This window comes from Pipistrellus kuhlii, unplaced genomic scaffold (assembly GCF_014108245.1).
Source record: "Pipistrellus kuhlii isolate mPipKuh1 unplaced genomic scaffold, mPipKuh1.p scaffold_m20_p_4, whole genome shotgun sequence".
In the NCBI taxonomy this organism is placed as follows: Eukaryota; Metazoa; Chordata; class Mammalia; order Chiroptera; family Vespertilionidae; genus Pipistrellus; species Pipistrellus kuhlii.
Window position 1 is genome coordinate 47,619,759 of NW_023425540.1, and position 16,780 is coordinate 47,636,538.

The 16,780-nt window shown below is 33.1% G+C and overlaps 1 protein-coding gene across 2 annotated transcripts in view; it reads left to right on the forward strand.

Moving 5' to 3' along the window:
• Positions 1–11,909, forward strand: part of SLF1 (SMC5-SMC6 complex localization factor 1) — a 63,422-nt gene extending 51,513 nt beyond the window's left edge. For both annotated transcript variants that reach the window (XM_036410066.2, XM_045571738.1), the window contains 6 exons: positions 2,650–2,795; positions 4,293–4,465; positions 5,500–5,633; positions 7,525–7,617; positions 8,038–8,220; positions 10,918–11,909. In XM_036410066.2, coding sequence (XP_036265959.1) covers positions 2,650–2,795; positions 4,293–4,465; positions 5,500–5,633; positions 7,525–7,617; positions 8,038–8,220; positions 10,918–11,399 — 1,211 coding nt within the window. In that variant the 3' untranslated portion in view covers positions 11,400–11,909. The remainder of the gene's footprint in view (positions 1–2,649; positions 2,796–4,292; positions 4,466–5,499; positions 5,634–7,524; positions 7,618–8,037; positions 8,221–10,917) is intronic.
• The last annotated feature ends 4,871 nt before the right edge of the window (positions 11,910–16,780 follow it).

A 16,780-nucleotide genomic window follows, 5' to 3' on the forward strand; every position in this document is an offset into this window, starting at 1 on the left:
TTACCTCTTTTAAAAATTATTCTTTTGTATTATTTTTCAGTTACTATTTTTTGCTTTTCCTATGTCATTTGTAAAGATGTTATAATTTGGCTGCTCTATAACTTCTAGTTGAAGATATTGGTCCATCTTTCTCATTTATGGCATACTGGATGTTTTAGGTTTTCCTAGTCCAAAAGTAAAGAAACTTATATTATGAAGTTACTGAGATTCAGATCTATTTAATTAATTTTAGTTTAATAAAATTGTTAATTGTTTTATGGAAAATTAAAGCCAAAGATATTTTAGTAGATAAGTGTCCATCAATCCCACAAAGAGCCCATTGTTTTTAAATACTCTGAACAGTTTCTTTCTGTTCTTTCTATATATTATCTAGTGATCAGAATTTTCTTTTCTTTTTTTTATGCCTACTTGAAAATTCTGATGTATTGGCTTTAACTAGGATTGGCAAGCTGTGTTTTGTAAAGTATCAGGTAGTAAATAGTTTTGGCTTTACAGATTCTCCAGCAGAGATGGGGAACCTTTTTTGGGCCAAGGGCCATTTGGATATTTATAACATCATTCTTGGGCTGTAAAAAATTATCAACTTAAAAATTATCTTCTATATTTGGTTAAACACTTAATTAACTCATCTGTAATGCTTTGGCAGGGCCAGACCAAATGATTTGTAACCTGTGGGCTGGATGTTCCTCACATCTTTTGATAACTTTAATAAAGCTTTCTTTGCCTTTGTTAGGCTACATCATCATCATCTTTTGCTGATAAGTTGTTTTTCCAAAACTTCTTCTCCTCTTTAAATCTCTATTCTAATCCTTCTTTATACTTCAAACCTCTTCTGCAAATTAAATTTTTATGACTACCTATTGTCTCAGTCAAAATGTTTCTATTTCTTTAACTTATTTAATATATTTTTATTGGCCCTCTAGCAGTCATTGATCTAAACACTTCAAATGCACTGGAAGAATGAAACAAAACATGGTCCTTGCTTTTCAAGCTGCTGACCCTTTGCTGGAACTTAGAGCGAATGTTTGTGAACAAGTGTGCTCAGCTCTTTAAGAGGAAGCCTGTGTCCTCCATCTCACCCAGATGGAGTGCTGTTGATTTTCACATGTTTTGGATATTCTTCCTCCAGGCCCTGGTGCTCCAGGCTGGGGAGTCTCATGTGGGGGTGTTATCCCTCATTTCACTGCCACAGCAAACCCAATTCTTAACTGCTACACATGGGTGTAGACATTGGATCTCCCCTACCATTGTCTGTCTCCATGTGACAACTTCTATATTTCCTTAGCTATAGGTCTTCTGTTCAGCTACTCTTCAGGTGATTTTCAGGATCTATAATTTAGCTGTACTTTTGACATGATGGTGGAAGAAGGCAAGTACAAGGTTTACCTATTCCACCATCTTGGCTGGAACATCAAAACTATCTGGCCATTCTAATTTTTAAAATGTATTTTAACCTATTATGTTTATTTTGCTAATTTTATTGACTTTTTTTTCCCTAGTGTTTGTAAGTTTAATCTGCCTTGTGTAATACAACTTTTTTTTTTCTTTATTAAGGTATTACATATGTGTCTTTAAACCCCCATTGTTCCCCCCCAAACCCCCCCCTCCCCACTCATGCCCTCACGCCCTTGGTTTCTGTGTCCATTGGTTAGGCTTATATGCATGCATACAAGTCCTTTGGTTGATCTCTCCTCCTTACCCCCACCCTCCCCTGCCTTCCTTCCCTCTGAGGTTTGGCGGTCTGACCGATGCTTCTCTCTCTCTGGGTCTGTTTTTGTTCATCGGTTTATGTTGTTTATTATATTCCACAACTTTTTTAGTTTGTTTGTTTTTGCTTAATTTTAGCTCTTTGGTGTCCTATTGATTGGTCTTTCTAATTCTTATCATTCCACTGTATTATCCATTCTCTTATACAGAGTATTAGTAGAGAACTCATCATATTAAATAAATTTCATGGGAAATAGTCACTCTAGTTCTTTATCACTTTGAGTCATGTGTATTTTTATGCATTTTCATGTTATTGGAGAATTTTGAAAAGAAGAGACTTGAGATTCTTGGTGTTTTTGTTTTGTCATTTAAATTTTATCCTTTTCCTCCCACTACATTCTCTTCTGTCATATATATATATATATATATACCCCCCCTGTTTTCCTCTCTCTCTGCAGTGGCAGGATTCATGGGTTTTGTTAGGGGGAGGGGTATAATTTAATTCTTCCTATAAGCTCAAGATTGATCACTGCAAATTAAATACGCTTGTACCCATGTAAAAAAGAAGTACTAATTTTCCAAAGGTGCAACCCTGTTGTGGGAAGAGATTTTGAACATTAATTGGAAAGTATAGTAATATTATAAATCCCATGTCTATTCATATATCAGTCTGTTCAGATGTACATATCTAATTTCAAGACTTTTATTTAAAATAATAAAAAGTAATGATTGTTTCAAATGTGAGAACATATCATAAAACAATTTCTCATCTAAGAGAAGGACTAGGAATATTATCTATTTTTCATGGTTTAAAACTGTGTGGGTGAATTTCACTGGTGTAGAAATCATTTGCATGAATAAAATCTATGAAGGAGATAGTCTATAGAAATAAATTTTATTGGGTGTAGCAATAACTGTATTTACTTCTCTTGTTTTCTACAGACTTTTCTTCACAGGAATTAGAAATTTTCATTTGTTCCTTTTCCTCCTCTTGGCTTCAACTGTTTGTTGCAGAGGCAGTTTTTAAAAAGTTGTGTTTACAGAGTTCCATCAGTATTTCTTCTGAGCCACTCTCTCTTCAGAAAATGGTAAGCACCACTTTTAATTTCCAAGAAGTGAGTCTGTAAATTCAGTATTAAAATATTCTTAGTTGTTTCTAATAATTATAGCATATTAATCGTAAATCTTTTCAATCTATATGAGTGTGTATTTTCTACCTCAGTAATTGAGTAATTAGTAAATAGAAAGTTTAATTACTTGAGAGTAATTAAGGATTGATAGCAAAAATAAAAATAAAAAAAATACAAGAATTTTGGTGTCCTAATCATTTGTCATAACATATAAGATGATTAATTTGGAAAGACCTACTGTCACTTGTGACAACATGGATAGACCTTAAGAATATTATGCTAAGCGAAATAAGTCAGCCAGAAAAAGCTAAGAACCGTATGATTTCACTCATAGGTGGAATATAAAACTGAAACTCATAGACACAGACAACAGTATGGGGATTGTGAGAGGGCAGTAAAGAGTGAGGGGGTAGTAAAAAGTAAAGGGGACCATATATATAGTGACATAAATTGATTATACTTTAGGCGTTGGGGACACTATGGAATATATAGATCATATCATATATTTCAAGTGTACACAAATGTACACTTGAAACCTATATAATTTTATTAACTAATATTACCCTAATAAATTTAATAAAAAAAGGAAAACCTAGACTAGAAAAATATTCTATGTAGTATTTAATGGTATTTAAAATTACAAATGGTTTCTAAGGTTCCGGTCTATTCTATATATACACACATAAGGTACATTTGATCCACGTTTTTCCAGGTTTATCTTGGCTTTTTTCTTTTAGACATTGATTTTAGAAAGAGAGGGAGGCGTAGGGGGAGAGAGAGAAACATCAGTGAAATATCAGTAGGCTACCTCCTGCACACCCCCTCCTGGGGTTTGGGCCCACAACTCAGGCATGTGCCCTAGCTGGGAGTCAAATCTGAGATGTCTCAGTGCACACAGGACAACGCTCAACCAACTGAGCCAACTGAGCCACAGCGAAAGCCTCATTATTATCTAGTGTTTCCAGCAGTTTCTTCAACAAATGAGAAACATTGTTTTTAATTGGTCAGATTGGGCAAATCTGTTGTGCAACAATCCTTGTCTTGAACAACTTTTGCACTCTTTATTCTGTTTATTCCACACTTGTTTTCTGTTGAAGGAAGGCATTACTAAAATGGAAGTGACAAAATACCAGTTGTACATAAACCATAAATATTTAAAATATGCAAATGAATTATAACAAGTTAGGAATAAGACTAATCGAAAGAATTTTTCTAAATGAGCATCACAATTGAATTTAAAAAATTATATTTAAGAAGGCATTTTTTTATGTAGGTCATATGTGGAACTCATAGTTTTTTTTATTATTTTAGCATGTTCAAATAAGATTGGGTGATAACTATAGTGATGAAGACAAGAAAATATAAACAATTATATGGTAAAATGAAATCAAGTAATTTTTACTGCTTCCCAGGTCTTTGTGGTGGAGAAACTAATATATTATTCTTTTTCAACAGTTATATTCGTATTTGCCAGCTGTGGGGAAAACTGATGTGCCTGGTATTGGAAAGGTGCAGATGAAGAAAAAAGAACAGAGGCCTTGTCTTGAATCTCAGAGGGCCTTACTAATGTTGAATGGTGCTAAACGAAAACAAGTTGAAAAACAAGTTGAAGGGCTACCAGAGTTACGGTGTGTCATGTTTAAATACTTTGTTTTAGAGACTGCTCTTTTCTGAAACATTTTTTGAATCTTATGATTGATTTTCTGTGATATCTTGTGAATTATATTGATTAGCAGAAACTCAGTTTTATACCTATAAATGCACATGATCCAGAGTTTCCCTTTCTTTAATTCAGGGCACATGCTTTCTTTCTATAAGATTAAGTCCTTTCCAAAAGAAATAAAACTGTTCATCACATTATTGCTTCACACAACTTTTGTTCTATGATTTAAATTACTACTCACATATAATAAAGGTGGATTTCAGAATATATGGTCATGTGAGATATTTTGAATTGGAATAATAGCTACCTCCCAAATGAGAAACTTTTCTCTACAAGTATGTTATATTAAACTCAAAAAACCAGAAATGTTTTTAGGAGAAGAGAATAAGATCAAATATTAAACTAAGAATGGGGAACAGAGGCCTGCATTTTATTTATTTTATTTTATTTTATTTTATTTTATTTTATTTTTTTAATATACCTTTTTGATTTTTTACAGAGAAGAAGGAGAGGGAGAGAGAGTTAGAAACGTCAATGAGAGAGAAACATTGACCAGCTGCCTCTTGCACACCCCCTACCGGGAATGTGCCCGCAACCAATGTACATGCCCTTGACCGGAATTGAACCTGGGACCTTTCAGTCCGCAGACCGACGCTCTACCACTGAGCCAAACCGGTTTCGGCGAGAGGCCTGCATTTTAATTTTTGCATTTTGTTTTATTCTTTCTGCCATATATCATTTATTTTGTCTCTTTCTTTACATTTTTCATATTCATAAACTGGGCAGTTGAGGTACAAAGTTAATAAAATTAAAATTAATATATTACAATTTTTCTGTACAGTTGAAATAAATGTAAAAATAGAAAGCTGTAAAGATTTGAATGAATAAAAGGGTCTAAATTAAAAGAGGGCCAGATTTTTTTAAATACTCATCATCTAATGTATACTGCCATGCCTTGGTGAGAAAAGAAAGCTTTTACATTTCTTACTTTCTTTTCAGAGAACTGAATCTTGCTAAATGTTCCTCATCATTAAAAAGGTGGAAAAAGAAGTCAGAAGGAGAATTGTCCTGTTCTAAGGAGAATTGCCCCTCTTTAGTAAAAAAGATGAATATCCACAAGACTAATCTAAAAGGTATTTCAAATGTCTCAATTAATCTATGATAGGAACTTTTCATGGTTGCAGTCATTATTTGCAAGTTTCACACACTGGCCCTGACGAGTACCAGAACTTAACTGTTAGAGTAGGTCCAGGAAACATTTTTCTGAAAAGCATTATTTTTTTGAACTGTCATTTATTTGAAGAAAGTAATTTTTAATTCCCAGTATAATAGGGTATTCCTCCCCTTTTCTCCCCTTGTTTCTCAAATACAGAACGCAGTGTATATAGTTCACACTGAGGTTTTCCCAGACTTGCCCTCCATACTTTTTTATTCTACCTCAACCTGTGCTGCTTAGGATCAGTATCTTTTGATTTGAAAGTATAATTCAGTCTTCATCTCTCTCAGTCCTAGACATTTTGTGAACAAAGAATAAGGACTAGGCTATGTTACATAGCTGTGTTAAGCATATGGACTCTTTTCTTCCAGGCATTGAGCCCAGACTATGAAATGTGTTTGGCTTTTGGTTCTAACTATACTGGAACCTCAGTACTTAAAGGATGGAGTAACAAGAATAGTGTTGTAATCATTCACTCCAGCACCTCTTTTACTTAGACATCTCCTAACTCACAAATATGTTACCTTTTACAAGTCTATTCTTGGTCAAAGTAAACTTCTGAGTCTCTTGTTTATTTGTAGTATTGTCTTTTTAATTCAAACATCATTATGACACCAGTGGAAACTAATAGTGAAGCTGTTATACTTTTAGCATGATATAAGTTCATAATTGCATATCAAAAAATCAAAATAACTGCTCATTTGGCTCAAAATGTGAAAAAATGTATTAAATGAATAAAGATATTAACTTCACAAAACAGTGTCCTTTTTCTTTGTTTATTATGTCAGAAAGTGAAATGAATATGAACGACTAGGCTGAACAGCAGGAGGAACTGGGGGGGAGAAGAAAAGTAGTAGAGAAAAACTTTAAAAGCTTTTCAGTGCATGTAAAAGAATGTTTTGGTAGAAGTTACAGAGACAATCTATAAAACAAAACACTGAAAATGTGCTTAGTACTTTCCAGCAAGAAAAAATTTGATTCAGTATTTCATTTGTTTTTTAAGTACTTTTAAGTTTTTCTTTTATTCCCCTTACTTCAAATGATCACTTATATCTTACTAATCTTGGTTAGAGCAGAGATAAATGTAGACTATTTTAGCCAGCAGGCACTAATTGCTTTCCTCCTAGAAAAAACTTTGCCATTCTATTTGTCACTCTTGTTCAGCTTTAAATCTTTTTATTCGTGTGTGTGTGTGTGTGTGTGTGTGTGTGTGTGTGTGTGTGTGTTTATATTAAGATTCCCCCATTTCTCCTTCTCTGTGCTGCTGTAGCCAAGCCAGACAGCCTATTGAGAAGCAGCAAACCATCTAATGGATTTGAAGTTCTTGAGTGTGTAGAGGCACTCGTGCTTAGCCAGAAACATTCATTTGAATTAAGCTATAAATGCTGTATTTAAAAAAAAAAAAAAAAAAAAAGCCATGCATTTAACGTAGGTTCATGAATAAATTTAAGAGAGGGCAATTGCACTCTAAACTTTTATTGCCACAAAACCCAGTATTTTTGGTGTTCTCTGATCATTTGGGGTTTTATAGCAGGATTGAAGCTTTAAACCTTGAACTAGGGGGAGACAATGCCTGTGTTAAATCTTTTGCAGTAAAATTTCATTGCTGAATCGCTGATAGAACAGTAGCTCTGTGGATTGGTGGGGCTCTCTCCCCTCTTTATTTAATGCGAGATGTTTAAGCCAGTGAAAAGGAATACTCAATAAATTATGTTATGGGGCCAGATCTCCTAGTTCATGCCCTTTGATTATTTTCTTTAGTTGCTATCTTGTCTTCTCTGGAATAATCTATTAATATTTTATGGCAGGAGAAACAGCCCTCCATAGAGCTTGCATAAATAACCAAGTGGAGAAATTGATTCTTCTTCTCTCTTTGCCAGGAATAGACATTAATGTTAAAGGTAAGTTCTAAATCTTTGTGGTCTAATCCAATATCTTAATATTTGTGATATTAAATAATTAAATATCAATGTTAAGAAAAATCATTTAAGTATATTTCCTTACATACCTTTAAAATATTACAAATAGTAAAACCAAGAAATTCATTATAAATTGATATATAGCTAATAGTGCAGAAACATTTTTTGATATACATATTTTGATAAGATCCCAACATCAATGTTCTAAAATTGTTTTAATGTATTTAAATTTATTTTTCTTACAGTTATAAATATGATTGCACCCTAGGAATTTTTATCAGAGCATTCTATTTGTATATGAAGCACATAGAAAGTCACACAGATAAGAGGAGTATCATCATTACTTCACTACCTAAAGCCTTACTTTTGCTGTTTTAAAACTTGTCTTGATTTTTAATGTAGACAATGCTGGCTGGACGCCTTTGCATGAAGCTTGTAACTATGGCAACACAGTGTGTGTCCAGGAAATTTTGCAACGTTGTCCAGAGGTAGATCTGCTCACTCAAGTGGACGGGGTGACTCCTTTGCATGATGCACTGTCAAACGGACATGTAGAAATTGGCAAGCTGCTGCTCCAGCGTGGGGGTGAGTGCATTTATGCTAAATGGGTTTTGATAAATTATCCAGTTTTTTTATGAATCTCTGAGGTTGATAGCATTTTCTAAATATAAGATCTTTAAGGAAAGATGCTTTATTTTATATTAATGAAAAAGTAAAGATAAAAAGTCTCCTAGAATCTAGCACCTTTTATTAAGAAGGAATTAAAAGTCTTTTCATAATATGTATTTATTTATTGTAGAATTAAGCCTGTTTAAGTTTGTGTATGAAAATGTATTTTTAATTGAGTGTGTTTGTTTTAAATTAATCCTCATACTTAAAGTGTGTAATGTCTTTGTGAAGCAGCCATTTCTGAGATCTTATTAATAAAAGGATATAAATGTTCAATTGTGGTTACTTGGATTTTTCATTCTTGTTTCATTTCCTATGTATAACTGCTAACTCAATCTTTTGTAATGAGTCATTTCTTTACAGACTATTAAAAAGAAAAGTATCCTAGAATATCTTCATTCACAGTTTGCAGTCAATTAAGTTATAGTAGGAGGATTTTTAAAAGGTAATATATGTTGTGCAGGGATTTGATAATGGAGGCAGCTTAAGCTTATATTCACCTTCTGCTTTTTCTGCTGATATTTCATCTTTGCTTTTATTACCCCACCTCTGTTCAATGACATTCTTCTTATATGTGAACTTAATAGAAATTTTACACCAAAATATTCAAAGCTGATTTGCATTTTAAAAGAAAAACAAAGGAAAACTGATGACTAGCTTACAATGCAAAAGTAAAGATTTATATAAATGTACTGGGATTTTTTTATACCAATTTTAACTTGAAATTTAAAATTCCTTTTTCTCATAATTAAAGCTATTTGATTCTGCATGAAAATAAAAAGCGTATTTTCTTTTGATGTCTTTTTACAATATCTCTCAAAGAAAGGCTGTATAGCTTGGCAGCTTAAGATAGTTGGTAATTTATAGTCTTCTCCTGCCCCCTAAAGGCCTTCATGTGTGTTTTACTGACACCATTTTATAATATATTTTCCAGTACTATATGTTTATTGAAACATAACATTTTATCTTCCAAGTGTTTTATTTTTCTATTCAACCATGTACCTGACATCCCAAGCCAATATTTGCCCTGCTTCTAATATTCTAAGTTGATATAATAGCCATTATTATATTAAGTCCAACTCTTCAGAGGAGCATTATACCAACCAATGTGAATTCTTCTAGAGTCCTTGGATAAAATGAGTCTCTTGTACTAAGAGGAAATGTACAATACTTGTACTTGCATTTATCAAGGTCCTTTGTCAATCATACAGACTTATCTTTGCTTTAGTTATATTCTAAGTGTGGACTTGTCAAATGCTTTGATACCATCATTTTAATCATTATATTACTTTCTCATTTTGAGTCACTCAGTCTTGAAAGCAATAACTTTTAAGAGTTTATTTGTATCTCTAAAACTTTACTTTTGGTATCTTCTGTGTCTGCAATGTTTTGGTAATTTTTAAAAATATGTTTTTATTGATTTCACAGAGGGGGAGGGGGAGAAAGATAGAAACATCAATGATTAAATTGATTGACTGCCTCTTGTACGCCCCCTACTGGGGGATCGAGCTTGTAAACCCAGGCATGTTCCCTGACCAAGAAAGAATCTAGCCATGAACTCCTGGTTCATAGGTTGATGCTCAACCATTGAGCAACACTGGCCAGGCAATGTAATTTCTTTTAACAGGAGTAATTTCTTTTTTTGAAATATCAACATAATGAAAAGAAACCTAATACTGATTTAGAATTCTTTTTCTTAAATTACACATGAATTGTATCAACAGTGGTTGATCTTGTATATTAAATATATTTTGTATAGACTCCCACATATGTCTGATCACATCATTAAGAGTTTTAGTAAATATAAACAATGCTCTTTCTGTGGCAATATGATCTATATTATATAATAGGACCTTCTCATTGTCTGCTAGTACTAAAAACTTTCTATTTTATGGCAAAATGTATAAATAATTACAGTAGTTGACTGACATATATACAAATATTTATTTACTATGTGATCAAATACTGAGTTATTGTTTTGCTCCTCCTTCATCATCCTTTACTACCTAGAGAACACACACTATTGTCAATAGTTTCTAAGTAGATGGTTAGATGGGTTTAGCTAGAATAGATGGATGAAATCTGAGTTTGACCCGGAAGAGTTACACTTTATTTTTTTAAAAATCAGTTATCTCTACTAAAAATTGAACATGAACAATGGTAAATGAAAGATTCTGTGTTTGTGCAAGGTTTTTCAGCCTTTGCCCTGCTACAGTCACCTGTCATCAATGGAAGGGGCACTACTTTCCCCTGTGATTCATGAGATACTTTAAGACTCTTACACAGAATTTAAGTTGAATATTTTAGTTAATGTATTCTAGGAACGTTGAAATTTTTATTTCAGGATGACAATTTATGAAGTTTCATAAAAGTTTTATTTTTAATTTATAATCATATATATTAGTAGGCAATTCTCATTAGGCAATGAACTAGAATTTTGGTTTCTCTAAATGTACCATTAGTCAGTCAATGTGTATAGCCAGTTAATGTCAACATGAATTAGTACAAAATATGATCGTAAACAAAGTCCTGGGTGCTTTAAATAAAAGGAGAGAAAAGAGCTGTTAAGCTGCCAAAATAAAAACAGTTTAACATTTTGCATTCTTTTCGTAGGCCCAGTGCTCTTACAGCAAAGGAACTCTAAGGGGGAACTGCCCTTGGATTATGTTTTATCATCTCAAGTCAAGGAAGAACTCTTTGCTCTCACAAAAATGGAAGATACATTGGAGAACTTTCATGCACAAACAGAGAAACATTTTTACCATCAGCAACTTGAATTCGGCTCATTTTTACTTAGTAGGATGTTGCTAAATTTTTGTTCAATTTTTGATTTATCTTCAGAGTTTCTCTTAGCTTTCAAAGGGTTAACTCATCTAAATGAAATGCTTATGGCTTGTAAGAATTACAAGGAAACCACCAGTGCTCATACTGACTGGTTGTTGGATCTTTATGGTAGAAATATAAAGACTTTGCTGAAACTCCCAAATATTCTTAAGGAACTCCCTGAAAATTTAAAAGTCTGTCCTGGAGTTCACACTGAGGCCTTACTTGTGACTTTGGAAATGATGTGTCGGTCAATCACAGAGTTTTCATGATGATGCCAAAAATATGAATCAACTTTCTAAACCTGCTCAGCTTGCTTTGTCATTTACATGCTCATTAACATCTTTTGTTTTATTTGTTTTATTGACAGAATTTGCAGCCTTGATAAATTTTAAAAGCACTAAACAACTTATACAAAACTATATTTAAGCTTTTTTGTCTTTTTCCAGTATGGGATTTGACTCAGAAGTAAAAAAGGATAGTTTTGCTTGATAAACACTGCTGTCTTTCATCTTTATGATTATTTTTTTTCCAAAAGTGATATTATTTATCTATTTATATTGTACATGTAAAAAAATATTTAATTTAATTTAAATATTTTTCCCCCCAAACTGTAATGTTCTCTATTCTAGGTATTCCGGGTCTTAGAATCATGGCAAGGATATTCATGCAAATGTTCACCTACACGTGTAGTTCCCTGTTTCTCCTCTGTAGACTCTTGGACTAAAATACCTATTTTAGTTTTGTGTGTTTCTAAAATAAACATTGCTAAAATTACAATACTTCTTTTGGTTTTTAAGTACAATGGATGTGCAGAGTTTAACAATATGATTTCTTGATCTATTTTATCAGTTCACATAAAAGTGTATTTCCACTCTGTGTAACCAATACTCTATAAGTGAAAACAGTCTCTTTAATAAGTTTTATTAAATATTAAGATTATAGTTGAAAACTAATAGATTTCAGATTATCTAAAATCTTAATGTATAGTATGAATTTACAGAGCAGTAACATTTCAATTTGCAGTTTTTTTTCATTATAGCTATTTATTGTAAAGCTAAAAGAAAGGGTGTGGATAATACCACTATTGAAATTGGAGTTGCTTCACTAGTGGAAATAAGTTACATGTGATACAGCTGGAAAAGAAACATTAAAACTTATATTTTGCGCTGAAACCGGTTTGGCTCAGCGGTAGAGTGTCGGTCTGCGGACTGAAAGGTCCCAGGTTCGATTCCGGTCAAGGGCATGTACATTGGTTGCGGGCACATCCCCAGTAGGGGGTGTGCAAGAAGCAGCTGGTCAATGTTTCTCTCTCATCGATGTTTCTAGCTCTTTATCCCTCTCTCCTTTCTGTAAAAAATCAATAAAATATATTTTTAAAAAACAAACAACAAAAAAAACCCTTATATTTTGCTTTTATGTAACTATAATGAAGATCTCCCAGCAATTAATCTGCTAAAGAAACACACTTCAGTTTTATCTTAGAAATTGATATTGAAATTGATAAAAAATACAAATGCTGAGTTAGAATTTATAATCTAAATTGAAAACTCAGTATATCAGCTCTGATTAAAATCAGTTATTTTTCTCTTTTTAAATCAGTAATTTGTATACATACTATAAATATTTTAGTTCTAATTAGCCTTCAAATATAACATCATACAAATTTTTTTATATATTTTATTGATTTCAGAGAAGAAAGGAGAGGGAGAGATAGAGAAACACCAATAATGAGAGTGAATCATTGATCAGCTGACTCCTGTGTTCCCCCTCTTGGGGATCAAACCAGCAACCCAGGCATGTGCCCTTGACCGGAATTGAATATGGGACCCTTCAGTCCACAGGCCCGTGCCCTATCCACTGAGCCAAACCAGCTAGGGCACAGATTCTTCTTTTAATCTTTACTGAATCTGCCGAAGTCCCAGTAATGAGAGGACATTAAGGAACATTAAAATGTTCCTAGAGTCGAATCCAGTTTGGCTCAATGGATAGAGCATTGGCCTGCGGACTGAAAAGTCCCGGGTTTGATTCCAGTCAAGGGCGTGTACCTTGGTTGCAGGCACATCCCCAGTTGGTTGTGCAAGAGGCAGCTGATCGATGTCTTTTTCATTGATGTTTCTAACTCTATCCCTCTCTCTTACTCTCTGTAAAAAAAATCAAATATATTTAAAAAACACACAAATGTTCCTAAATTCCTCAGATAATGAATAAGAACATTTTTATTCCAAAGAGAAACCACTTTTCTTTATAGTTGAAGGTATCCAGAATAACATTTGCTTTGTAAACTAATATAAACTTAAAAATATAGACTTTGACATCAGACTGTTTTAAATCCTTGTCTAATTTCTTATTACTGGTATCTAAATTGCAGATTAAGTTCCTTTCTGAGCTTTAGTTTCCTTACCTATTAAATGGAGATAACACCAGGTATCTTTGTTGTGAAGAATTGTTTGTACTAATACCCAATATGGCACTAATAAAAGTTTCTTTCTAGTTCCTACCTTCTTTTTTAGTTGTCATGAATCATTTAAGTGAAAAGATAGTATTTTGCACTGCTAAGAAAAAGTTTTTAAATTTAATCTTCCGAAGACACACTCATTTATTTGCAATTGGTATATTTGAATTTCTAATTGTCACCTTCTACAAGCCTTGATGACATGACATATTAAACACTCAAAGCCATTGAGGACTCTGTCTTTAAGATGTTGCAGCTTTGCACTTCTGCAGAAGCACAAGTTGGTCCAACATAAGTTACTATGCTCTGTGGCCTAGTTGGCAATACCAGTAAATGTACATGAACCTAACTAAACCTGCAATGAGAACATTCCCAGTATAAGTTCTTATAATTTAGAAAACATAATTGCCTCAAATCTTAGAGTTGGAGGAAGTCCAAATTTTAATAAATAAATTAAAATTCATAGTCTTTGAATTCTGACTTTTTAGTTAGTGGCTGAAATAGGCTAGGTAATGTTATTCACTGTATTCTGGCAGAGTTCATATCATAGTTCAATGAAATTGGTTTTTTTGTTTGTTTTTGTGTGTGTATGTGCTTTTTTTTTTTTTAACGGAGAGGAAGAGAGAGGGATAGAGAGTTAGAAACATCGATGAGAGAGAATCATCGATCAGCTGCCTCCTGCACACACACACACACACACACACACACATACACCCATTGGGGGTGTGCCCGCAACCAAGTATATGCCCTTGACTTGAATCAAACCTGGGACCCCTCAGTCCTCAGGCCCACACTCTATCCACTGAGCCAAACCGGTTTCGGTTTGTGTGTTTTCTTTTAAAGAGCCCATAAAAGCCCTTAAGTACAATACAAGTTGAAAAGGAGATTTCTGAGCTATTAAATTTCAGTTTTCAGTATGCGTAGTCCCCACGAGTATTAGGAATGTAAAAAATTTAAAATAGTCCTGGCCGGCTTGGCTCAATGGATAGAGCATCAGCCTGTGGACTGAGGGGTCCCGGGTTTGATTCCAGTCAAGGGCACATGTCTGGGTTGCGGGCTCAGTCCCCTGTAGGGGACGTGCAGGAGGCAGTCAATGATTTTCTCTCATCATTGATGTTTCTATCCTCCCTTCCTCTCTGAAGTCAATAAAGAGATATATATTTTAAACATATTTTTAAATAGTTCCTAGAAACTCCTTAGGGAGGGTCTCTATAAAGTTAGAGTTTTCTAGCTTGTTAGTTCTTAATTCCCTAGGCACAATAAAGTGGTTGAAGTATATACATTTTTTGTCATTGTTAACTCCAAGATGACTAGGAAAACATTAATCTTCATATAAATCAAGTGTGAAATTAACCAATGTTTTAAATTTTTCGTTTCTTGAACACCTATTACTTACCAGGTGGTGTGCTTAATGGGCTGTCCACAATGAAAGGAGGAAAGCTTATAGTCCAGGAAGGTAAACTGGCCTTAAATATTGTTAGTTTTATTGTCTTCTGTATAGGCTGTTGAATAAATTCCAGTTTTGCACATTTCTAAAATTTAATTAATGGTGCCCTGTTTTAGCTTTTAAATGTGAATATTACAAAGGTATAGTAGTTTAATCCTTTGATCAGTATAATTTTTAGTAATTTTGTTTTAGAGTCAATAGAATATAGGGCATGCTTTTGCATTCTTAATGAACTAGTACTCATTCCTAGGTAAACACAAATGCATTAATGCTAGTATAGTTTATATAAATGCCAGGAAATGCTTGTCATTTTTGTTTATGCTGTTATAGACACTTAAATGAATATCTCCATGTGAAAAAATTATTGGTGGAATGTGCAATCCATATGATTTTACACACCTTTCCAGTTAAGTGAAGAACTTGATGAGAGCCTGTCACTGTTGTTCCTTAATCAGTAGGAAGGGGTCATCTTTGAGTGACATGAGGCATTCCTTCCCTTAGGCATTTATCCTGTGGCTTGCATACCAGTCACACCTCTTTTTGACGTGCAGTTTGCAGAATTCAGAATGATAATTGTTTTTATAACAAATGTGGATAGTGTTAGAAAGGTCAATGATGGCATCCTTGAAATTAATGGCTGCTGATGTCAAAACTGGAGAAATGCAACAGTTAACTAGTATTTCTTGTGAATCAATTTATCAAAAGATTCACCATGTATATTAAAATGAATTTTGGGAGGATATATTTTGGTGGTCGCTTGCTCTGATATACAATTAAATATTTTTAGACTACTTAATTAGAAAAGATTGTGGTACTGTTTTATTTAGTTCTAGGCATCCATCATTCAAGATACTACAAATCCTAAAAATACTAACGGAATACCTTTTCAGAAGAAACAAATGTAAGGTATTTTGACATCATTGATTTTAGATGTTTAGAAAAGAGTTCTCTCTCTTAAGTAAATACTAATATTTGAGAACATCCAAAATATTTTTTTTCTTTTTCCTTTTTTTTTTGTTTTTGTTTTCCAAAATATTTTTAATCATTTTTTCAGTTTATAAAAACACCAAGCAACAAAGACCCATAAACATCTTTGTTTCTTGAGACGTAAATTTATGTGAATTTTTAGAATGGGGAAATTCTATTAAATTATTTTAAAAAGAAGCTTCTTAATAATTGGCTCTTTGGATGTACTTATAAATTACCATTAAATTATATTTTTTGCATATTTGATATATAAATATATTTTTAATACTTTTATATTTGAATTCAGTACTGTAAATATTTTTTATTAGCATAGCTATGTACTTTTGGTTATAGATAAACTTATACTATCATTTTTTAAAAAGCATAAAAATCTTGCTGAAACCGGTTTGGCTCAGTGGATAGAGCGTCGGCCTGCAGAATGAAAGGTCCCAGGTTCGATTCCATTCAAGGGCATGATGTACCTTAGTTGCGGGCACACCCTCAGTAGGGGTATGCAAGAGGCAGCTGATTGATGATTCTCTTTCATCGATGTTTCCAGCTCTCTCTCTCTCTCTTCCTCTCTGTAAAAAATCAATAAAATATATATTTTTTAAAAAAAACAACAAACGTGAAAATCTTAAAATATATATATAACCCTTTGTATTAGATACAATTAACTGATTTTTTTAATGCTGTCTATACTGTTGGATATACACATATATTTTCATTTTTAAAACAAATGAAAATCATCTGGCTTTTAAACTACTAACTGGATTATGATCAAA